This window comes from Pyrgilauda ruficollis, unplaced genomic scaffold (assembly GCF_017590135.1).
Source record: "Pyrgilauda ruficollis isolate IOZ18807 unplaced genomic scaffold, ASM1759013v1 scaffold13, whole genome shotgun sequence".
Lineage (NCBI taxonomy): Eukaryota > Metazoa > Chordata > Aves > Passeriformes > Passeridae > Pyrgilauda > Pyrgilauda ruficollis.
This window is the reverse complement of record NW_024511432.1, coordinates 12001753-12026548: the sequence shown is the minus strand read 5'-3', so window position 1 is coordinate 12026548 and position 24796 is coordinate 12001753. Positions and strand designations below refer to the sequence as shown.

The following is a 24796-nucleotide window of genomic DNA, read 5'->3' as shown; positions in this document are numbered from 1 at the left end:
ACTACTGTGCTGTACAAATAAAAACTCATCAAACCTCATTACTTGAAATATTTCAATTAATTGATATGAATCTGATGATTAGGCTGGCTAATATTTTTAGCTGACTTCAGTGGGGTTTGGGTGCATTCTAATAAGAGGAAAAATAATTGGAGTGTCTCAAGTCTTGCAGCCTTTATTTAAGATATTCTCATTGGAATATGGTTTTATTCTAGTTAATGAGATTTTTTTTGTCCTCATCACATCATTTTAATAGTGACCTCAGCAGTGCTAACAAATCTCTGTATTTTTAGTACAGTACTATGGCAGCTAGATATATCTTTTTTATTAATGAAGGACAGCATAAAGGTTTTCTGCTGGTGAGATAGAACATTGCAGCATGGTATGAAATAGCCTTAATCTTGTGCAATCTATTATCAGTGATATTAAGGTAACAAGCTACAATTTTTATCTTACTAATTCCATATCTTCATAGATTACAGTAGATACGCTGCTCCTTTTCCTGGCTGTGAGGGTATGTCTTATTCTACATAGCTAATTTCTTAATGTTTGCATTTCATATTTATTTGTTGTGATTACTTGAGAGAGAAAATTTAGCTTCTTGTTCAAGTAAATGACTACAGAATTCATTATATTACCAGTACGGCCACGCAATACTTTACAGCAGGGTAAGATGACAGTTCTAACAGCTCAAGATTTTCCATTCAACAGTAAGATTACAGCAGAACAAAACAGAAATGAAGCATGTACCTTCTAAGATATAGATGCACTCTTGATTGGGTGGGTACATGTTTGGGTAGTTGGGTGAAGCAAAATGTCCTCCATTGCTGGTCCGGACCCAGTTGTCACACGGAGTGGGAGGAATGCGGTTCACTCCAATATTTTGCCCACCTTAAGCAAAGAAAAAAAAGTGATCAAATAAGTTTCTTCTGCAAGCATGCAGATTTGATAAAGTAAAATTTTGGCATGACACATAGCCTATAAAGAAGAAAGTAATTTATTTTGGTTGCAAGCCTTCTTGTAAGGCACTCATTAATATCTATCTAAGAAAATCTTATGTTTAATTTTGTGGTGGGGTATATCCTAAAGAAATCAGTTTTTGAATATCAAATATATCTAGAGATCCTTGGAAAGGAGAGGGAGTATTTTTTTTTTACCCAACTCAGTTCATAACTCAGAAGATACTCTTCTTTCTAAGTGAAATAGTCACAGTGGCTGCCAATACTATTATTTTATGGGTTATGTCATCTCTGTGCCTATGTAAATATAATCAGAAATGTTTGTCAGCTTTCACTGGTTTTGAGCCTGATTCCAGATTATGCAAAGGTGGGATAACTATTTACAGTAATTTGTTGGAATACAGGATGTTTGTAACAGAATGAATTTCAAGATGCAAATTCACTAAATACAGCAATGGTAGTTAATAAAATTCCTAGATTGCCCTGGTAGCTAAGGGTCTCATTTAGGATCAAAGCTCCTCTTCTGGATGTACAGGGAAATGTGTTCTGTGACTGAGATTATGCAGTTTAGTAAGGTAATTCTTCACGCTGAATCATTCACAGAGCTTGGTTCAGATTTCCTCATCCATTGAGAAGAGGTTGGGAATAGTGTGATCTCTGACATTCTTAAGTACCTTTGGCCCTTTTCCTTGGTATCCACAGAATTGGAGAGAGTAAGACACAGGACATGTATTTTCTGCTAGATATTTCTTAAATCTCACAGGGTACTCTCATAGTGTTATTTATATTTACACAGTTTTAATTTGCAGACCTGTGAGAGGACATCCATGCTGGTACAGGTCTTAGATGCCTCCAGTAAATCACATCACCTTCCACTGGTACCTTGACAGCTTTTTGATTTATGGGGGTAAAAACTCTCTCTCTTCTGCAGAAATTTTTCAAGGAAATTCTGTAGGTGGCAGTTCAAGGAATTCTTCTCTCTTAAGTGCGGGTAATCCCACATATGAAAAAATAAGGTTTTTGAAACTGATTCCTTCCCCACTCAGCAGGCTTCAAAAATGTTTGTGGGTGGACTATTTGAAAAGCTTGTTGTTAGATACAGCAAACATGAATTTCTGTCGTGCTTTCTCTTCCACCGCTGCCATCTAAAACTGTAGAACTTTAGCTGGGAAAGTGAAACTTCCATGTTCTTTGTGACTGCATGGCTCTGTTCATTTGGGAGAAAATGCAGCAAATAGGGGAAAATGGAAAATCCTGCAATTCATACTGGTAATTCAAGAGCTATCCATGTCTGAATACAAACATTTCTTTTCACTTATATTGCTCAATTAAAAGTTATAAAACTGTTCCATTTTTTAAGAGAAAATCGTCAAACTAAAATTGTACCTTGTGTCTTCTGTGCAACGGCAATGCCTTCCACTACCAGGATTGTTACAAGCAACACTGATGAGAGAAATTGGACAGGAAAAACATCAGTAATATTTCAAAATTATAGACCATTTTCTGTAGTCCCAGTTCATGCAAATCCTGGCATCACTGACCAAAACCATTCAGAACATACAACAATATGTAAATAATTTATGTGTTTTCTTTAAAATTTCAACTTATGAAACTGGTGCAGTCTATGTGCACTGCTGGTCCTTCTTCCAGGTTCCTCAAGAAAGTGTGTATAAGAACAGCAATTCATTGTTTGAGGGGACTTTTAAGAATATTTTCTAGAGTTTACATGGTATCTGTTGTTTATAAAACTTTTATATCCTGAAACAAGATGTTTCACTGCTGTAATGAATCATATTTATCCTAAAACTCTATTTGCATAATGCGTGCAAAAGACTTCTCCAGCTTCCAAGAAATTAATCTGGACCACAGGACACACAGCATGGTCTTAACCCCTCCATAGAAATCACAGATTTGTGCTTGCAAGACTGGTTGTTGTGATGCTGCCACACAATACCAGTGATTTCTGCAAATGATGAGGCAGTAGAAAATGGGCAGATGGACAGCCTCCCTCTGTCTTTCCTTCCTTTCTGGCTGTTTTACTTTTAGCCTTTCCCTTAGATTTACACATTCCCTGTACCCAAGAAGCATCCATATGAGCAGCACGTATGAAAAGCTCCATATTCCACAGTCCATCAGCAATTTTAAAGCAGCCTTAATGTTTAGATTTTCCTAAAATGCTTTGTCAACTTTGTCACTTCAAATTGTTTAGGATTACCAGGAGGGGGAATGAGAATGAAATAGAGTAAATTAATATGCCACTCTTCAAATCTTTCATTTGTCTGCGTCTGGAGTATCTCAGAAATTCTGTCCACATCTCATCAGAACTACCTAAGCAGGCCTGGACTGCCCTGGACAGAAGGGGCTGAGGGGAGACAGGACACAAGTTACAAAACCACAAGTATCACTGAGATTGAGAACTGAGCAACTACTGCTTGTCTCTTCCAGTAGAGAACCAGGGGGTGTCAGACAAAGTGAGCAGGTGGCATGTTCAAATTAAACAAAGATTTTTTTTTTTTTTTATGCACATAATTCATAATGCATCCTTGAGGTAGAAAATTCTGCTTCAGAAACGCCTTAAGCCGTAAGTTGTTGGAAGTCTGGGATGTATTTGGGATAAATATAATTTGCTCTACTTTTATACTCATTCTGCTTTTATATCTCCGTAAAAGAAGATACCAAGCAAGATGGACCTTTGATGTGACCTGGTATGGCCCTTCCCATGTTCTTAATCTACTTGTCAGGCAGGCGTGGCCTTAGCACTGCAGGGCAAAAAAAAGAGATTTCAGCAGGAATTTTCTTGTCACTTTCAAGAAATTAATTTTATTTTCCCAGCCTTCCTGCCTTGTTGCTCAGGCATTTCAGTGGCTCAGTTGAAATGGCATTTTTTCCATCTGTGCTTTTCCCTGTGTTGCTGTTGGACTTTGAGCCCTTTGGAGTTGAAGTGTGAGCATGCACTGACTATGAACCACAGCAATCTTGACTCAACTCATCCAGATGCTCCTCTAACGCTGGCATGGATATATTATCTTGGGAAAAGATCAAAGTCTGCTCCTGAAAGTGTCCATCTAGCATTATGTTTTATTCTGCTGCCCTTTCTTCTCTCTACCCTTACTGAAGTAGACTGTGTTTCATTCTGAAACTTTCCTCACCAACAAATGCTTTTTCCTGTGTAAGTCAGGTTCATAACTGTGGGTGTTTTCTAAAATACCATATGGGTCTTGCAAACAAGTGCTATGTTCTTAGAAGCTTATTTGATTTTTAGGGATGGATTATGTTAGAGTAGGTGAAGATTTAAGTAGTTTTTCAATTTCCATCTTTGCAATAATTCTGCATTTTCATCAATATTAATATACTTAAAAATATATTATCTGTCATTATCCAAATACAAAGCAGATGCTGCTAATCATTACTGACTCACCCTAGACTGAAAATTCCTCCTTCAGAAGAAAGTATCTAGCACCCATTACTGGTATTCAGTTATGGATGTTCACTAGTCTTTAAAGCAAATGAACAAATATCCCACCTTTATTAACATATGATTGACATTAGTTTTCAGCTGGTTTTAGTTTTTACTATTCCTTACATAGATGATATTATTTCACCATTATTTACAGATTATTTTTGCAGCTTCTCTGTTTAAACTGTACACCAGAACATCTGAGTTTATGAGCTGCATGAACTCACAATGCATTTGAACTCCTGAGATCACTTGTCCCTAAAAGAGAATCTTGACAGTGGTTATAAAGTAGTCAATCTCTTGGTTTTTTTTTTTTTTTGTTTGGTTTTTTTTTTTTTTTTTTTCAGTGGTTTTGGTGCAACACTTCAATGTTGACTTCTATTACTAAAGTAAAGGCAGTTTCCCCAGTCCCGTGCAAGTCACGTCTCAGCATATTCTATTGAATTCACCTTTCTTAAAGATGTGCTAAGCCCGCCCTCTGTTTTGCAAGGACAGAGCAAGCTCTGTGTAACTTATGCTGCTTCTCAAAATGCAAAATGAGCTTTGACTTTGTTTCTTAAAGCAAACACACAGAGAAATATGAGTGAAATTAACATGTGACTAGCAAAACAAATGCAAACAGTCACTTTCAAGTAACAGTGAAAAATTGAGGGTTTGTTGGTTTGCTTTGGTTTTTATTTAGTACAGCTCTTTACTATGGCTCCCACTGTTAAAATACTTTTTTTTTTAATTTCAGTATGTATCTACATTTATTTCAGTGATTGTACTGGTGGAAACAACATAAGAATAGATGTTCTGTTACACTAACCATTGATTTCCCTTCTTCCTGATGTGGATAAAGAAACAACCCCCCTAAAAGGACTTCAGAAAGCCTGATTGGCTTTCACTAGAGCTGTACTGTTTCTATAAATAGTCCAGTGCCTGTATGCATGTAAATGCAAACAAACAGTGCCTATTCCTTGCAGAGCAGCATGGATATGCCAGCAACTGCAGAAGATATGGATTGAATGTTTGTCTTGCTGTCTTCCTTTTGTCATGTTATATGGATGACTGGGAAGGTATGGCCCACTTTCTCTTGGTTCCCTGCCCTTTCCATGCTCTTCAGTTTTAATCTCTTACACCTTGTTCTTGCCCTTCCCTGGCAATGCCCATCCTTCTCATGGTCTCAACAACCCTTAAGATGTATTCAGAGTAGCCCAGGCAGCAAACGTTCCAGAGTCTTCCTTTGGCACTACTTTTATCCTTGGTGAGGGTCTGATAAAGAAAAGAGGTGTCTCTGGCTAATGGTCTGGATGTGCGCTGTCTTCATCAGTGAGACACTGCTGGCAAAAAGGTGAACAGGACTTACCTGCTCTTCCTCAGAGTACTGGGCAGGATTGCCTGAGGTAGTATTGCCTTAAACTGAGTGCACTGACATGACACAGTATAATGTGGGAAATCCAACAGGAGTTAAGGGGCTGAAAACAAGGTCTGTCAATACTCAGGATGAAAAGAAAAGGAAAAAAAATAATCAGTCAGGATATTTTTAGACCTTTCAGACTGTTTCCATTAACCCATTTTTGTGTGCATTTTAAAAACAACAAAGCAATCTCTTGGTGTCCTAAATTTATACTACTTCCTGGAAAAATAATTTTGAATCTCAAAGACTAATTTGGACAGTACAAATCTATAAGGAGGGAGATGTCTAGGGAAGAGACAAATCCTGGAAGCTGGTGCAGTAGAGAGCTAGTGTGAACCACTGTCCTGGTACTGCAGCAGGGACACAGTCACAGCAATGAGAACAGATATGAGAGACTGAACCACTTTCACTAAAAGTCTTGTAGCACTTCCAGAAGGATGAAGAATGATCTTTTTATTTCTAATAAACTGCAATTCAAATAGTTATTGTGCTTGAAATGGGACACAGTATTCCTCTGCTCCTTTTTTCCTCTTTTAAACTCTCTTAAGGATCTCTCTGACATGACTATTCTTCAGTGTGGATGAAAGATAAGTCTAGGCTTAGCTCCATAGTCTATTATATGGTACAGGAAGCACAAATAGTGAGTAAAAATGCCACTTGAACATGGCTTGCTGATGTAAGCAACAGCACACTGCAGGATTGCATGGACATCAAAGGGATTCAAGGGGAGAGCTGGGTGTTTTGTTTTTACTGGAGGAGTATGATGAGAATTCTACCAGAGGAGCCTGAGCTGTGGGACACTGACCTTATGAACTTAGAGATACTTAGGTGATAAATGTAATAAAAGTTACTGCTTCTGCACCTTCCAGTGAGCTTCCCCTTCATGATCTGTACCCTGCAGAAGAGGCCATCCTTAAGCCAACAGCAGCACGCACACCGAGGTGGAGATTGAGGAGCTTCTTTTATTCATGAATCTGGTATTTGTACTTGTATTTCATGAATTATGGTGCACACTCTTGTACTACCATTTAGAGCTCTGATAGTTTATACCTGTGTGAGCATGAACTAGGAACACAGAAAAAGTAGCCAGCTTCTGTCTGTTTTTAAAAGAATGGATTTTTCATTTTCTTCACTTCTTTGCATTAAATATTTTAGATCACATAGCCTGCAGACAGCTGTATAAATTTTGAAAAGTGAAGACACTAAACATACAATTCAAGTTCCTAATATTCTGTTGCTGAAGTAGGCTTACAGAATAACATAAAAGAAGCCCCTGAACTGGTGTAATAAACTGCCTTGTTTGCAGAAGTCAAGATGTTCTTTGTTGGCATTTCCTAAATTTTTTAAAGTAAATCAAAGCTAAAAAAGAAAAAAGAAGCTAATTTCTGCATTGGAGTAGATATAGGGAGGTTTACAAATGTGTGGCTCTTACTTCTCTTTAAAAATGAGAATAATATATTTAGTTTTGCAGTAAATGGGTGCTCAACCCAATACTGAGAAATCAGCATGTTGCTTAGATAAACAAGTGCTTTAGGCTGCAAATCTGACATATGCTTGTACTTTACGGCAAAACACATTCTTCAGATTTCATGGGATACAGTACAGCTCTGAGCTCCCTATGATGTATCTTTGCTCTTTCTGCATGCTCTAGGGATCTTCACACAGAGACAACAGACTCGATTTGCTGTGTGGCTCTGAGAGCAGTGTCTGTCTTCAGTGGTGACAATGGGGGATCTATGCATGCAGGGCAAGCTGAATATCAAACTGGGAAGCAGTCAGGCACAGATGAGAAACATTCCACCATTTTTTAAAATAAAGACTTAATCATTTAGAGTACTACACATTCTTACTATAGTGGTAGCCAGAATCCTAGGGATAAAGATGACAGACTTTGCTTAAAGCAGGATTCATTGGATCTCTGTGCTCTGCTCCTTGGATTAGGCAGCACCTTGTAAACACATAGTCCAGAGAGATGGTAATTGGCAACACATGGGTCATGCATGTTGGAAAATCTTGCCAGGATGCCTGCTTCTTTCTGGCAGATACAGCCTAGAGTAACAAATGCTTGATCTTAATTATATACTCTGTTTTGCCTTATGGGAATGGTTCCTTTTCTGTGTATTCTTCTTAAACTTAGCTCCTCATTTGCCCTGCGTACTAAAATTAGCATTACTTTCAGCAACTGCTCATCGCTGTATTTCAGGTTTTATATCCATTTTTTACTCATGAGTCTAAACAGTAATATTAGCTATGAATGAGCTGGGGACATTTATGATTATTATATCCTATCCTGTTCTCTGGGCAACATTAATTACATGTTTTGGGTTTTGCTTTTAAGGACTCTGATCAAGGATTAGTTGCTGCACAAATTCAAAGTCATTGATTGACTGGTGGGTGGTCTTGTAAAGAACTTGTGCAATTTAGACAGACAGGTAAAGTGTCCAGACACTTTGGATTTCATGTAATTCTGTGTGCATGGTCACCTCTTTTTCTTTCAAAAAGCTTATTAACTGCTTTCAGATTCAAGCCATTTTTAGCTCAGAAACACACACTGTAAATTTCAAGGAATGAGATTTTTCTCTCTCTTCCTAGCATTTGCTATGTTTAATTGACAAAAAGAATACTGGATTGCATCTGTTGCTGCTGTATTTAAGGCTAACAATTCTGTTGCTGAGGATGAAAACACAGCAGTTTTTGAATCCCAAACATTTTTATAGTTCACAGCCTGCATACATTCCTTAATCAATTGCGGTCTCAACAGAACATTTGCAGATAGGTAAAATGAGTATCAAAGAGCATTTAAGGTGGCTGCCTACAACTTATCCTATTAACAGCTCCAGTGGTTTCCTCATATTGGAACATACTCCAGGATTGTCACAGAATAAAGTACAGAGATGAAGGTGTGCATCAGGCAAGACATATTTTAGCTGGTTTAAGTCTTACCCAGAGCATGCTAGTGGAGCTGCCAACACATTTTTAATCTTTCTCACAGAAGCTTGATAGCAGAAGTGGGCTTCACCAGCTATTAACAGTGACTCTGTGCCTTCTAAGATCCAAATCTTGTTAGCCATTAACTGCCAGCAGGATAGCTGAATGCACTCAGGTCTATTCTCAGATATAACAGCTTCATCTCACTCCAGCTGTTTCCAGTAGGGATTCCTCTCTTTAAGATTGCCAGAGAAACAAATTGGGACTCTATCTCTGCAGAGAAACCAGGTTAACTGATTCAGGAAGTAAGTGCAGTTCTCCCATGTCCCTTTGATAAAAATCATTTCCAGAACAATTCATGCTTGGATGGATCTGTGACAGAGTCCCCTCTAGGCTGGCTAAAAACATTTAACGTTTCTGATCCTGTCCTCCATTAGAAATGTATAAGCAGCTGTGGGCTGCTTCATTTTACCAGTTGCTCCACATCCTGTTACTTATAATCCATCCCTGGGTCTGTCTGCCAGCAAAACTTCTGCCAGAATAATGATAGCTTTCATTTTTAAAATAGAAACTTTCATTTTTATACAGAAGAGCCTTTTTTTTCATCTCCAAACTGTGTGCAGCAAGAGACTGATGAGAAGACTGCATGTGCAAACCATGTTGATGAGAGGTTTCAAAAACCTTATTAAAATATGTACACTGACTTCTAAGTTCAGATGACTTCCCTCTAGCTGACAGAACTAATCCTGCTGCACATGACTATTCTGAATACATCTTTTCCAGCAATAGCTTATTCCTAGAGAAATTGGATAGTGACACTTTTGACTTAAAAATCGATCAGATTATACCAGTTCTTTATCTTCTCTTATTTATTAGCAATATACTATATTTTTCAGTGGAAATAATTTCTGGAATGTCTATTATGAAATTATATTTAAAGTTCTTTTCTGCTATCTTCTTTCATGTCTGGCAACAATTTATGTACAGACTAAATTTTTTTCTTTTCCAGCTTTTCAGTCTCAGTCCCTTAAAAAGAGACTTAGTGTTCATTAATTTTACCATATGATAAATAAGGAGGTTTTGTGAAATGGTTTCTTAACATATTGGCCATTCTTTCCTGCTGCACGGAGGAGTCAGCTTTGTAATAACAGAAAACTGAGTGAAGCACAAAGATACTCTGAAAAAAATGTGGCTTTTTTTTCATTAAAATTTACCTGCTGGCTTTTGTTGTAATTTACACTCCTCCAACCCCATATCTTGCAGTATTTGAGGTAGCAGTTGCCAGTTATATGTTGACAGAGGCAGCAAGCTGTTTAAAGGTAGCAAGCTGTTTAAGTTGTCCTAGACTGTAAGTGCTTCATTAATTAAAAAAAAAAAAAAAAAAAAAAAAAAACAAAACAGACTGGAATGTACAAGGCAGACAAGCAGCAGGCTTGTTTGCTGTGTTAGAATCCCAGCTTGAATCCAAGACACTAACATTTTGCTTCAGTCCAGACAGGTTATACTCCTAGTGCTGGATTTGTTTTGTACGTAAACTACACATACTAGAGTAAGTGCAATTAGCAGCTCTCTTCATTTCTCCAGTGAATTATGACTTTCTGACAGGTTCATAAATGATGAATAGCTTATAAAGTTTTACTTCAAGGGTAATTTTTTCTGTCTAATCTCTCCCTGTGAATTAAACCTTAAGGAAGATGCTGAAAATCTTAACTTTTTCATTAGATAGTGATTCATAATTTAGTAGCTCCTTTAGCTTCAATCCAGTGTTTTTCTATACTCTGGCTACAGCCATATACATGATTTACACACTAAAATTTGCTATTAATATCAATGCAATTGTAACCAAGTTGTTCTGTACAAATTTTAGCAGTCATGGGCAACTATATCTTAGGAAAAAGAGGGAGTTAATGTATTTAAAGTCATGCTTCAGGGTGGTACATTTTGAATATGAAGTTTGTATGTGTATTAAGAGCAAGGTGTAACACACACCACCAAACACTCGCCTTGTTTTTAACACTGCAGCTTTTTGAATCCTGTTCTGCAGTTACTTGAGTTACTTCTGCTGAACTGCTTTGCCCTGCAAGCAGTTTGGAGCTTCACTTTTTTCAGTGCAGCAGAAAAGGTGGAAAGTAGATACTGTTTAAGTAAAAAATAACATTCTGACTTCACTTGATACTGCCTTCATTAGGGTCACTGTAGCTTCTACAGTCAGTACTTTTGCTTTTGGCTTCAATGAACAAATCATGAAACTATTAGATTTTTGAATAACCTTTTTTCCTACTGCCTGTTTTCAGCTTTTTGTGGCATTATTACACCTTCTGGTTTTGGAAATAGGCAGCAGTAATTTCTAGCTCTTGTGTGGAAGGAAGCATTACTTCCTAACACTACTTGTTTGTGAGAAATTAACTGTTAAAATCATGCCAAAATGCAAATGAGGAGCTGGAGCAGAATGGCAGGAAGTTAAATCATAGCAGTCCTCATTCTTGCAACCTGATGGAGTTGGAAATAATTCTGTAGTCCACTGGAAGGTTGGGAATGTAGCAGTAATTTGTTTTACCCCTGGCTGCTTGTTGAATTACTGGGTCAGAAGCTACAGAATTCTCTTTTTGGCTTTCTAAATTAATCCAATATATTAACTGAAATAGACCAAAATTAATGTGGCGGAAGGATTTAACTGACAGCTTGTACAGTTTTTAAAAGCAAATAACAGCATATGGAAATGAAAGAGGGAGCATATTTGAAGCATGGGAACAAGCTCTTAGCAAACACATTTTGGGGGAACACCAGGTATGAGGAAATTCAAGGTAGGTTTATATTTACTTCCTAAGCCTAACAGGGGCATGGCTTTATGAAAGCAGCTGCTTTTCTCTCTCATGAAGTGGAGGGTTATGGTGCTTTATTGTTGTAGAGCAGTTGCATTTTGCAAGCTGTGCCAGGCTCAGGGAATGATTCTAGCATGTTTAAGATGGCATTGAGAGCTGAAGGCAGGAGGCAAAGGCTTTGTCCTCCAACAGCCCAAATGCAGCAAGCTCTTGGCCTTCAAGAGGTTCCAGAGCCCACTGAGAAAGCAGGTGGGCATTGGCTGGGCTCCACTTGAGCAAAAGCTGCAGCCACTGAAATCTCAGGGCTGTCGTGCTCCACCAGCGCTGCCGCTCGGCACTGCTGCTTGGGAGAGGTGGAGGAGAGCAAAGAATCCACGCAGGATGATGGGACTCAGGATGAGACTTTTAAAAGTTTTGCTGAACACTACAGACAGAGACAAAGAATTACATTAAGTGTTTATTTAAATAGTCCTTGATATTGATAGCTGAGGAAGAACAGATGAACAAGCTTAATATAAGAAATTCCAACTGCCACAAAGCATGAGGGGCTCTTTTCTGCCCTGGGGTAACAGCCACAAAATAGATTCTTGGTTGATGACAGAAATGTATACACGCATTCCATGTGAAGAACAGAAGATGTTACTAAGAAGTATTAAATAAAATATGACTTCTCATGATACACTAAGCTTCATGGTACTTCGCATGTGGTTTAGCAGAACTCCCCCAGTTCTGCACATGAAGCTATTTGTATGGAGAAAAAAAAAATTACTGCCACTGTAGGTAGGGCTTCCATGCAGAATTTAAGCTGCAATTTGTAAAATATGGATGGTTACTTTGAATTTTATTCCCAGCAGTTTCCTTCTGGAACTGAATCTATACACCTATCTACAGGAATATACTTTTTTGTTTCTGATTAGGTGTAATAATGGGACTATGCAACGACTTCTATTGAAGCAGAGCTAAAAGGGAGTTTATGATGCTAAGTAATGATAGGTTGTTTCTGTAGTCATGGCAAGGGATGCGTTTAGAATACTAACAGCTTATTGACTAATGGCTTTGTGCAATTTATGGATTATGAAAAATACAAAAAACTTCCTGTAGAGGGACTTTTTACCCGGACACTAGTGTGACTATAAAAAAATACACAGATCTGTTCACTGGAAAACCTGTACAGTCAATTTTGCAGCAATCACGTATTTTAGAAATGTAATTAAATCAGCGTGTGTGTAAAGTATTTAGGTAGTAGATACAACAGTTGTATTTTATGGTGGCTTCTGATATTTAAATATGTTATTTAAAAGAGGCAGTAGAAAAAAGAATCCAAATGCCTTGTCTTCCCCATGTAAGCCATATGTTCCTACGTTGTCTAAACTCAGTGGATGGTTAACAATGTAGAGAGACAGACATTTTTTAAGAACAAGTATCTTCTGTCTCTCAGTTATGATGCTAATAAATGAAAAATATTTTTTGAAACCCTAAAGACATGAAGTCCTTCATGCCAGGAACATGGGAATGTATGGCCCATGGAAACATTCTGGATTTAAAACAGACTTTTTTACAACTTTCATAGTTTGGGAAGACATCAATGTATACACTAAACAATCCTCCACTCTGCAGTAGTGTCTTGTTGGCTTTAATAATGCATGCAGTCACACCAATATCTCCTAACAGAGTAATTTAAAATAATAATCATCATTAAAAAAAACCCCAAAACCAACAGACTGGAATCCCCATCAAGTCTGCTATTGCTCAAGAAGATACAGAATGCTAGAAATAATCTCTTGAGGCACAAGGTTAAGTGCCACATCAAGATTTCTTTCCTAACAGAAACCCCTCGCCCATTGTCGAGCTGTATAAATACAGCACAAAGAAATAAATGCTCGGATGAGGAGCCTTGCTCCGTTGTTTACCTCTGAACAGAAATAAGTTAGAAACAAGATTTAAAAGCCTCAAGAAGAAAATCACAGGTAAACACTGGTCAGGGTGTAGCTTGTGACTCGGGTGACTGATTTTAAGAAAACCTTACTGAAAACAGACCTTGTTCCCAATAACAAGTGTGATAAGCTGAACAGTGTGCAGCAGCTCGTCAGGAAAGTCAGGAAAGCAAAGAGTATTTTTACTGTGAAAAGACGAGCGTAGGATACCGCCGGTGTGTCTCGGGAATATACGGGTCACCGAGGTAGAGTCGCTGCCACTGTGATCCACGATACTGCAGGTTGGGAGCCCCCGAACCCGAGGTGTTCCTAACGGTGGGATCCCCCAAACGCGAGGTGCGGAGGTGTCCCCGCCGCTGGGGCCCTCCCCAACCCCGAGGTGCCGAGGTGTCCCCGCCGCTGGAACCTCCCAACCCCGAGGTGCCGAGGTGTATCCGCCGCCCGCCCGCACTAGCGGGACCGGGGGCAGCCCGGGATGGCTGCGGGCCCCCGGCCCGGCCCCGCGTTGGGCTCCGGCAGCCGCGGCCCCCAGCCGGCGCCGCAGCGCCGTGTCTCGCGTGGGGCAGAGCGGGGCCAGAGAGCGGCGGCCGCCGGGCAGGGACGCGGGGCCGTGGGGCGGTGCGATGGGGAGGTGCGGAGTGTCGGCTCGGGAAGAGCAGCCCCGGCAGAAGCGGGGCGGCCGCCCCTGCGGCCGCCGCTCCGAAGTTTCCGCCGGCGCAGGGAGGGCGCCGGGGGCAGCGCGGGGCGGCCGAAGGGGCGGCGCCGCCGGGGGTACCGCGGTCCCCGCTCCGGCGGGGCGGCGTGCCGCCCGCGGCTCCTACCTTCCAGCACCGAGCAGAGTTTGTGCAGAGCCATTGTCTCCCGGCGGCGGCGGCGATCAGCGGCGCTCCATGGCCGCGGCGGTGCCCCCCGCGAGGGCGCTGTGCCCGCGGCTACGGCTCGGCCCCCGCCCGCCCGCGGCCATGCCCGGCGCCCCCGCGGGGCGCACTCAGCCTCCGCCGCCCGAGCGCGGAGCCTCAGCCGCGCTCAGTCCCATGGAGAGCGGGGCGCGGCGGGCTCCGTCGAGGCTGGCCTGCCCCGGGAGGGCTCCACGCGCGGCGCTCGGAGCGCAGCCCGGCAGCTCCCAGCCCGACTGAAGCGGCTGCTGCTAAATGAAGCTCATTTAAGATGTGAGGGGTGTTTGCCTGGATGAGCTGCTTGTACGCATGTGCCCGCCCCCGACGGAGCCCCGCAAGCAGCCGCAGCCAGCGGGGCCGCTGTGCTCCTCCCGCTCGGCCGGGCACCGAGGCGGGGGCGACAGCGCTGGAGCAGCACCCATTCTCATCCCGTCCCCACGGGGAGCCGGGACTGGCCCCGTTGCAGCGCGCCGCCTCGGTCCCGTACCTCGGCCCCCGCCGTGCCTCATGCCCCAGGCCCATCCTGCCCCCGTCTGCCGGGCTTTTCCTGTGTGCGGTGCTGGGTGGCCGGAGAGCGTCCCCCGCGGCGGCGGGGGCGAGCCGTGCGGTCCCTCTCCAGCACACGGTTGCTTGGATAAGCCTGAATCCTGGCTGCCCGGCTTTGTTTGGGATCTGAGTGGGTCTCCATGGGGTAAAAGGGACACGGTGCTTCCCTTGGTCTTCCGTGGCTCCCCTTTGCCCCCTCGCTTGTGGCAGGGAGCCCGCGCGGCTCCGGCAGTGCGGCGTGCCCAGCTGCCTGCCTGGCTGCAGTGTGCTGCCTGCAGCTCCGGCGCCGGGAAGGGCCCATCACACGCTATTGTGCGGCTGTTGTTTGACAAGAGTGACAGCTAAAATGGAGCTATTACTTTACAAGAAGTTAATAAAAAGGCGCACTTAGCCTGCTGCTTGCCCTGGCTCCCGTCCCTTAGGTTATCCATCACATCGGGTTCGCTTGTGAGGGGAGATGTTACTTCGGGAAAGGGCCTGAAGTGGAGGCAGGTGGCGATGTCGGGGGAAGGGCAGGGAGGGAGCGGCGCCGACCAGCAGATCCCGCCGCGGGGACTCCCGTCCTGCCAGACCCCTCCGAGCTGCCCAGGGAGGTGCGTGAGGGCGAGAGTCGCGGCCGTGCCGGACAGCCGGGGAAGGCTGTACTGCCCATAGGCTACGTGTAAAATGATAGCAACACGGTAGTCCCTTAAAAATGCTTTCAAATCTCCCATAAGCAACACAGGTTCAAGAATCGCTGGGCATTTCCCACAGGATGTCTCCTCTCTGGATCTGCCGGTTAGGTGAAGCTGAGATCTTTCGCTCTGTTTAGACCTGTGCGTGTTGCAAAGCTCTGCGCAGGGGGCAGGAGCGGTCCGGGCGCCCCCGGGCCGGGCCCGCAGGAGCGGCGCGGCGGTGCCGTGCCCGGGAGCTGCCCCGATGCCGCTCCCAGGACTGAGGAGGTCGCGGTCCCCATTCAGGTCCTGCGCAGCGATGCACGGCCGCACCTCCAGGTGCCCCGCGCGCAGCTCCGCTCCAGGTGTCCGAGCGCGGGCACTTTGTGGAAGCAATTTGGAACCAACTTACTCTCTAGACCCAACAGATTTTGCAAACTGTAAATTATATGCGTAATTGCCACTTGGGAGTCCGTCTGCTTAAGGAGTAGGGCAGCTCAGTACAGTCTAACACGAGCGTGCGAGGTGAAGCTCTGATTTCCTTGTGGTTAGGTGCTGTGTATTTGAATGTTAAATTCTTTTACAATGTTCAAAGGTCAGCCTATCCTGTTAGAAAAGGTCATTCTCTTGCTTCAGATTATCTGTTAAATATTTCAAGCGCTTCAAGTCAGTGTGAGTGTCAGCGAGGGCGAATTCAATGGAGAAGTGAGCGGAGATCAGCGGGAGGGAGCGGCCCCGGGGCCCCGCGGGGCAGCGGGGTGGGGGGCAGCTGCTCCTCCCAGACGCCCGGCGAGACCTCGCAGCAAAGGTCCTGAGCTTTTCTGGGTATTAAACATCCATTTCAGTGTTGCAAGAAGCTTCATGAAGTATTAAGCTTGATGGCTTGGCAAAATCCCAAGTTACATAATTATATTATTCTACTTACTTGAATTGTCCCTTCAATTTCAAATAGAGATGATACAGTCCTCCTCCAAGCGTAGTTTTTCCATGAATTGTGAAATAGCTGCTACATTCCAGCAGTGGACAAAGCGATTCCTCTGTCCCCTCTTAACCATGTATTTATAGCAGTGTGATGAAATGATAACTTCTATAGTGGAAACTCCTATACATAAAGAAGTCCTCAATAGGCGTATCTACTTCACATTTTCTTTACTAAGAAAAATGTTTACTGTAGTAATGCAAGAAAATATCCAAGACTACTGTATCTGGCATCATTCACAATTTTTTATCCTCTCTGCAAGCACATAATTAAAATCTGACTGTGCTGTTGTGCAGATTGTTAGGAAACAGGGGGTTGCCTGCTTTTTTTATTTTTTGGAATGCACAGTATAGCTGATGGCAAAATTTGACTTGGATATTTTTATTACTTGTGATGATATAAGAAATGAGAACTGGCCTGATTCTTAGATCTTGGGCTGAATTTGCATTCAAGAGAACTATTTGTGGTCAACTGTCTCTCACCAAAGAGACGAGAGAAAACCCTTGTAATGCTGTGTGCTCAGTACAAGTTTGGGCAGCAATTGCAAAGACCCAATCTGCTACAGTCAATTTAACTGAAGAGCTCAACTTCTGGTTTGTCCATTAGAAGGTTGAACAGAGCTATTACACACTTGGGGAAGTGAGCAGCTTTTCCATCCTGCTCTCTTTCCACGGCTGTGTCAAGCTGTCAGTGTGGGAGAGGCAGGGAGTAGCATCAATTTGTAGATTTGGGGCATATTTTGCCCCTGTTTACTGCTGCTTTCAGAGACATTTCTCCTGTGGACATCCCTGTTGCTTTGTTTTGCTGGAGTTCTTGTTACAGGTGGTGCTTTCACTGGTGACAGGTCTGAAGAAGCTTTCAGTTCTTGTCTTCTGAGCATGCAGAGTGCAGGTTTCCGGGGAGGAAAACTCTCTGCCACTGGGTCACGCCAGCAGTAAGCTGCACTTAATTAAACTTAAGTCTGGGAGTCAAGAAAGGTTGAAGACAGCTTTTGGACAGCCAGCTGTGTATTGTTCTGATGCTCTATCCTCATGATTATTTTTGAGTAGCAGCAGTTCAGGGAAGGCAGTGGGACTCATTCTGATGGAGGTAAACACCTGCATGAGCAGCTGAGGAATGAGTCAGTCACAACAGTGCTCTGCTGCAGCTAAAGGCTTACATTTGAATTGTTAGAACTGGGTTTGCCTCCTCCTCAAAACTTCATTTGATTTGCTGTTCTGAGAGAAGTTTTAACTTTAATTTACCTAAAATATTTTCTGCTCTTGAGTAGCAAAGTGTACAACCCAAACAGCCTTAGATCAGCAGCTATTTGGACATCGTTTTTAAAAGAGGTTGCAAAAATATAGTTGTTGACAGTGAGTAATGATGAAAGGAGATGAGTTATGTTTTAACTGTTCTGGTACTTGGTTTTGTCAGTACAATTTAGGTGCCTTTGATAAATCCTAATTTCATTATATAATTTCTATAATTAGAAAATTATAGAGGTACAAGTGCCTCAGTATTGCATTGTAATATGATTGTAATTGTATTACAATATGTAATACATAATCATACATAAACATGCACAGTTGGCTTTGTTATTTACTACTGAGTAATGAACATTGCAAACTTTTGAATATTCAGGAAGAAAACTCATAGCCTTCAGAAAGCTTACAGTGCACTTCTCTGTTTGGTAGGTAATATAATTAGATCTGACTGTTAGAATATACCTACAGACTTTTTTGGCTTAGGTTGAAAAATTCATTAATTTCAAAATTAGGTTATAATTGTTATGGATTGTATCATAGATGGGATCACATTTCTCACTGAAGTCAGGAATTAATTACAAAAATAGTGCTGTGTGGCTGGTTATTTTCAAAGTGACAGGGAGGCCAATATTACCAGTGCCTCAACAACTAGATCCTGTTCCCAGAATGGACAGTAGGGTTACTAGAGCAGCATAGCATAGATTTACCTCCTCTACTGCTCTTGATTTCTTAACATACTTCTTTGAATAAAATATTTGCCCATCCTTATAGAATTAGTACAACACATTTGCAAAGTATGAGATTATTTTAAACTTAATTGTATTTTCTAAATTAAAAAAAAATGTTTATTAATACCTTCAAAACAGAGACAGTTAATGCTTTTACACTGTTGATTATAATATAGCAGAAGCTTATGGATTGACTTCTCCTGCTATATTTTGGTGTCATTCATTTGAAAGAAGTTATATATATCAATTACAATCCAGAGATATCTATTCAATATCAAATACTGGCACAGGCTGGGGATCAATAGGTCAAGAGCAAACCTGCAGAGAAGGACCGGGCAGTAAGGGAGGGGGGATTCTGCCCCTCTGCCCTGTTCAGATGAGACCCCAGCTGCAGAGCTGCCCCAGCCCTGGGCCCAGCACAGGGAGGAGCTGGAGCTGCTGGAGCCAGGCCAGAGGAGGCACCAGGATGAGCAGAGGATGGAGCAGCTGTGCTGGCAGGAAAGGCTGGCACAGCTGGGATTGTTCACCTGCACAGGAGAAGCTTTGGGCTGAGCTCAGGGTGGCCTTGCAGGGCCTGAAAGGAGCCGACAAAGGAATGTGGAGAGAGACAATGTACAAGGGATGGAGTGACACGACAGGGGGAACGGCTTCACACTGGCAGGGAGGAGGTTTAGGTTAGATCCTAGGAAGAAATCATTCTGTGTGGGGCTGTTGAAGCCCTGGCACAGGTTCCCAGAGCAGCTGTGGCTGCCTCATCCCTGAAAGTGTCCAAGGCCAGACTGAATGGGGCTTGGAGCAGCCTGGGATAGTGGAAGGTGTCCCTGCCCATAGCAGAGGGGCTGGAACTGGATGTTCTTTAAAATCCTTTCCCAACCAAAGCATTCTGTGATTCTGTAGAAGCCCTGAATTGACCAAACTCGGTGCGTTTCTAGTGATTACTTCTCCATTAACTGTAGTAAGTGTTTTTAATGTCTCTGTTAAGCACGATGGCCTCAGCACAGGAGGAATATCATACTATTTAGAATATGCCTATTAATCTGCAGCAGAAAAGTTGGTTCTTTTGTTGGGGGATTATAGTGCATTAATGATAAATCTGGTAGGAAGATTCAGTCTTAAAGCTTCTCATGGAAAATGAGAACAAAGAAAGATGGTATTTCAACAGCCATCTGTCAGTTGGCCTGTCAACAGTATTTTTATATAGGTGAAATTTCACACCAAGGAAGCTTCCAATAGCATTTCTCACCAGGGCTGTGTTAGAGTGGCTGCAGTTTGAAAATTTATGTAGCTCGAACTATTTCTCACTTTGCAGTTACTGTGACAATCACCTGGAACTACAACTTTCTAACTGATGCTGCTTTCTTAAACATCCCAGTAGAAGGGCAACAACCTTACCCAAACATACATTTAATGCTTAAAGAATAGAGAACCAAAGTACAACGTGAAACCTCATGACAGGTTTAACAATATTTAATGCCTTAATTCAACAGTATGCATAGACTGTGAGCCATGCTACAAGTACTTAGAACCTGGAGTAAACTTTATTATATTGTATATAGTGATGCAATGATGCACTACTGAGCATGCAAAATACCTCAGAGAAAAAGATACCAAGTTCATTGTTTTGTACAACAGCTTAAATGTCAGCATGAGGTTATTTTATTCCTAATTGCTTTTTCAAAAACAAAAGGAAGCTAATCTATGTGTATTATATTGTGACAGAGGTTACAGACAACTTTCCTGCCACGGTGCATTATGCATTTAGCATTATTCTCCAACCATCTGAAAAAGACAGGAAAATATATCAAGTGTGGATCCTCCTAAACATGAAATCAGTTCTTTCTTTTGTTGGTGGGAGCCAATTCTATCAATGTAGTTTAAAAAGACCAAAAGCATTAAGTATTTATCTAAAAAAAAAAAAAAAATTAGCTTTTCATGGTTTAGGTTAGATCCTAGGAAGAAATCATTCTGTGTGGGGCTGTTGAAGCCCTGGCACAGGTTCCCAGAGAAGCTGTGGCTGCCCCTGGATCCCTGGAAGGAAGTGTCCAAGGCCAGACTGAATGGGGCTTGGAGCAGCCTGGGATAGTGGAAGGTGTCCCTGCCCATAGCAGAGGGGCTGGAACTGGATGTTCTTTAAAATCCTTTCCAAACCAAAGCATTCTGTGATTCTGTAGAAGCCCTGAATTGACCAAACTCGGTGCGTTTCTAGTGATTACTTCTCCATTAACTGTAGTAAGTGTTTTTAATGTCTCTGTTAAGCACGATGGCCTCAGCACAGGAGGAATATCATACTATTTAGAATATGCCTATTAATCTGCAGCAGAAAAGTTGGTTCTTTTGTTGGGGGATTATAGTGCATTAATGATAAATCTGGTAGGAAGATTCAGTCTTAAAGCTTCTCATGGAAAATGAGAACAAAGAAAGATGGTATTTCAACAGCCATCTGTCAGTTGGCCTGTCAACAGTATTTTTATATAGGTGAAATTTCACACCAAGGAAGCTTCCAATAGCATTTCTCACCAGGGCTGTGTTAGAGTGGCTGCAGTTTGAAAATTTATGTAGCTCGAACTATTTCTCACTTTGCAGTTACTGTGACAATCACCTGGAACTACAACTTTCTAACTGATGCTGCTTTCTTAAACATCCCAGTAGAAGGGCAACAACATTACCCAAACATACATTTAATGCTTAAAGAATAGAGAACCAAAGTACAACGTGAAACCTCATGACAGGTTTAACAATATTTAATGCCTTAATTCAACAGTATGCATAGACTGTGAGCCATGCTACAAGTACTTAGAACCTGGAGTAAACTTTATTATATTGTATATAGTGATGCAATGATGCACTACTGAGCATGCAAAATACCTCAGAGAAAAAGATACCAAGTTCATTGTTTTGTACAACAGCTTAAATGTCAGCATGAGGTTATTTTATTCCTAATTGCTTTTTCAAAAACAAAAGGAAGCTAATCTATGTGTATTATATTGTGACAGAGGTTACAGACAACTTTCCTGCCACGGTGCATTATGCATTTAGCATTATTCTCCAACCATCTGAAAAAGACAGGAAAATATATCAAGTGTGGATCCTCCTAAACATGAAATCAGTTCTTTCTTTTGTTGGTGGGAGCCAATTCTATCAATGTAGTTTAAAAAGACCAAAAGCATTAAGTATTTATCTAAAAAAAAAAAAAAAATTAGCTTTTCATGAGAAAAATTGAAGGTGTGCATTAAGGAAATTTTCTATCCTGAATAAAACCAGTAATGTGATATGAGAGTCTCTTGTGCTGACACATGATCAGTGCATACTGGAAATACCCAGTGAAACTTCAGAGCTCAGGACACCACTGCTCTGCCTTGTGGCTTGGTGCTGCTGTGAATGGGTCAGTGTTCAGCACTGCCATGGTAACCCAGGCTCTGACTGACTCAGGATGAGCACCATCAGCCCAGCTTTGGACCTGTTCCCTCTTGGCTGGGGCTGCCCTGCCAGGCACAGGGAGCATTCCCGGGAGGTGCCAGCCCCGAGCAGGGACCCCGCACACGGAGTGCCTTGACAACCAACACTTTCAGTTTGCTGAGAAAGATGGTCTAGTATATCAAACAGTATTAGGAGTGCAAATTAACTGATGCAACTGCAGAATTAATAGTGTAAACTCATGTAAAATAAAAGCATAATTATTCTCAGAGATTCTTTCAGGATCCCAAGTACACTGAGCAACCGTAACTTTATCACCACTTTAAAGATTTAAAGTTGAGCGACATGTCTTCTGTCATTATTACAGCGTTATGAAATTTGGGCATAGCAGTGTACATAGAAAATGTGCATTGATTATTCTGAGCGTCCTATTATATTCTTAATTTAATCTTTGCACATCTCATCACTCAGCAATACATTTTAGGGTGTCAATCCTCAATCTCTCCTCAAAAATGTTTCTTTTGACTTCTTGAAAAACAAAGCAAACAAAAAATTCCATACCTTTCTTATGTTAAAAAAATTAGTTACTTTCATAATGACATTGTGACTTTCTAAAATAAATGTAGTTATAGTTTAAATATAAAAGCAGTTTATGTAATGCTGATACATTTTTATGATTTTAATTTTTTAATGCTTTGTCTTCTCAGCAGAAGTAGCACACATAAATACTGCATCTATCCCAGGATGACTGAACTCACATTACACTGCAGGTTCCTTTTGGTTCTCTAATTCTTAAGCTCTTTAACTATTGCACATATGGATTTAAACAAAGAAAAATACAGAATACTTTAGGTTAAGCACCATTTAATACAATCAAAACAATTAACGATTAAGTAATCTGAGAAACTGCACAAGTTTAATTTTCAAAAACCAGGTTGTTTTGCAGGAATGAACAAAGGACAAGACCAATCCAAATGATACAAGGTATTCTGCTCACTGAAATGCTACACTTCATTTACATACCTTTCTATCAAATATTACTAAAGAATTGGTACATAAACAGTGGTACATGCAATTGATCCCTTTACTAAGAAAAATAAATTTACAGTTCTGTTAAATAAAGGCCAAATGCTATTATATACAGTCTCCTAACTGAAAGGCCTTGTGAGACATTCAGGTCTAATTTTAATACTTTCCAAATAAATACCAGATAATGCAACATTTACAAATAACACACCAACAGTACTTTCATGGTAATAATTTTAAAAATCAGAATTTAGTCTTTCAATTAAGCAAATGAGTAGCAGCTCCTTCATAAATATTAAGGCATGTCACATAGCATCAAAATGGAACCGATGAGCCTCCTGTCGCTTCTCTCTGTCATCTGCTTTCTGAAAAATAATAATAAAAAACACTTTGTGGAATCTAGAGCAATACTGTTACAGAAATGAGCTGTCAAGTGTCAGAGAATGGTTGATTTTTTTCAAGCCATTTGACAGAAGGCAAAAAGGCTTAGTAAAAGCCCCAACAATTAACTTTTAAATGATGTCAGCTTGAAATAGCAATAATCTACGCAAAATTGGCTTCTGCTGTTAATGCTCTGCTGTTATAGTATTTACGACCCATTATTTTCTGTTTTTTCTAATAATGCTTTTTAAAAGGAATAATTCAAACCTGAGAACTGTTTCCTGGTATCCATTTTGTCTACATTTTAAATAGAAAATGAAATTACTGTGGACTAACTGTAAATGTAATTTATGTTACACGTATGAAGAATCTCATTTAAAAAACATTCTGTTAAATACAACTTTAGAGCAAGACGGCAGCTCAACCAACAACTAACAGCACCAAGTAGATGAAAAATGTTCTGTGTCTTTTGTTTGCATTATGAAAATGTGAAGTAGGATGCATTTCCCTGCTTATTTATGCAGAACACACACTGACCTGCTGAAAGAGTGAATTGGGTGGTGCTTGGAAAAAAGCAGCATATTTAAATTGTACCTAGAATTCATGTCACGTGTCAAAACATGTCCTCTCCCACATGTCTCATCTCGAGTGCTAAAGCACTTAACAGAGGATGGAAGCATTTCTTCAAGATTCTTCAACACACAGTGCAAACTTGTGCTTGTGTCATGACAGACAGTATGTGTAAATCCCAGCATGAGAGAATTTGGCAAAGCAGACTGAAATGCTTTTTAGCTTGCAGAGATCCATGTTCTTTCTTTTCTGTTTTTTTTTAAGGAGTAAAATGAAGAAAAGCCTCTCCAGTAGGTGCTGCGTGGGCATTCAGAACTATGTCTCAGTTGATAAAAATACACAACAATTGTGGCAGAAATCAGTGCCCGTCTTCTGCCGTGAGAGTTCATCGTCTGCATTGGCTCAAGGCCAAAGATTTCCTCATTACACAATGTTTATGTGTGATAGCAACTCCACTGGATTAAATATGGATTTTACTGCATTTTGTAGCAGCAGCAGAGCTGTCAGTGAGGTTTAAGATATATCAGTCTGGCTTTTTTGGCAGGGACTTTATCAGTGTCAGTAGTATTCTGGATGTCAAAAAAGGGGTGGGAAGAAGGGAGTGGCACACTCTTTCCTACACTGAAATGCTTGTCACATTCCACAAAATTTCATAGTCTCACTTAGAAAACAATTTCCACTCCATTTCTTGTATGCTTCCTGAAAAAATTATTGCTTCAAATTTGACAGTAACTGATACTCTGCTGGATCCAGCAAACTCTCTCCAGCAGTATTTCCATCACTGTGCAGTGTTTCCACGACCAGCCTGATGACCCCAAAGCAAGTTCTCAAGAATGAGAATAAGAACTATCAAGGGCTGT

At 41.3% G+C, this 24796-nt stretch overlaps 2 protein-coding genes across 3 annotated transcripts in view; both read right to left on the bottom strand.

The window, feature by feature from the left end:
- NETO2 (neuropilin and tolloid like 2) overlaps nucleotides 1-14636 on the bottom strand; it is a 29631-nt gene extending 14995 nt beyond the window's left edge. Inside the window, exons 1-3 of one of the 2 annotated variants that reach the window (XM_041458704.1) lie at nucleotides 14318-14636; nucleotides 2343-2399; nucleotides 748-888 (exon numbers count right to left, since the gene is read on the bottom strand). In XM_041458704.1, coding sequence (XP_041314638.1) covers nucleotides 748-888; nucleotides 2343-2399; nucleotides 14318-14351 — 232 coding nt within the window. In that variant the 5' untranslated portion in view covers nucleotides 14352-14636. The remainder of the gene's footprint in view (nucleotides 1-747; nucleotides 889-2342; nucleotides 2400-14317) is intronic. The other variant, XM_041458705.1, reaches the window with a different exon arrangement.
- An 8174-nt stretch (nucleotides 14637-22810) lies between these two features.
- The window catches only part of ITFG1 (integrin alpha FG-GAP repeat containing 1), a 71979-nt gene continuing 69993 nt past the window's right edge, over nucleotides 22811-24796 (bottom strand). The window contains exon 18 of the mRNA XM_041459001.1: nucleotides 22811-23350. Coding sequence (XP_041314935.1) covers nucleotides 23291-23350 — 60 coding nt within the window. The 3' untranslated portion in view covers nucleotides 22811-23290. The remainder of the gene's footprint in view (nucleotides 23351-24796) is intronic.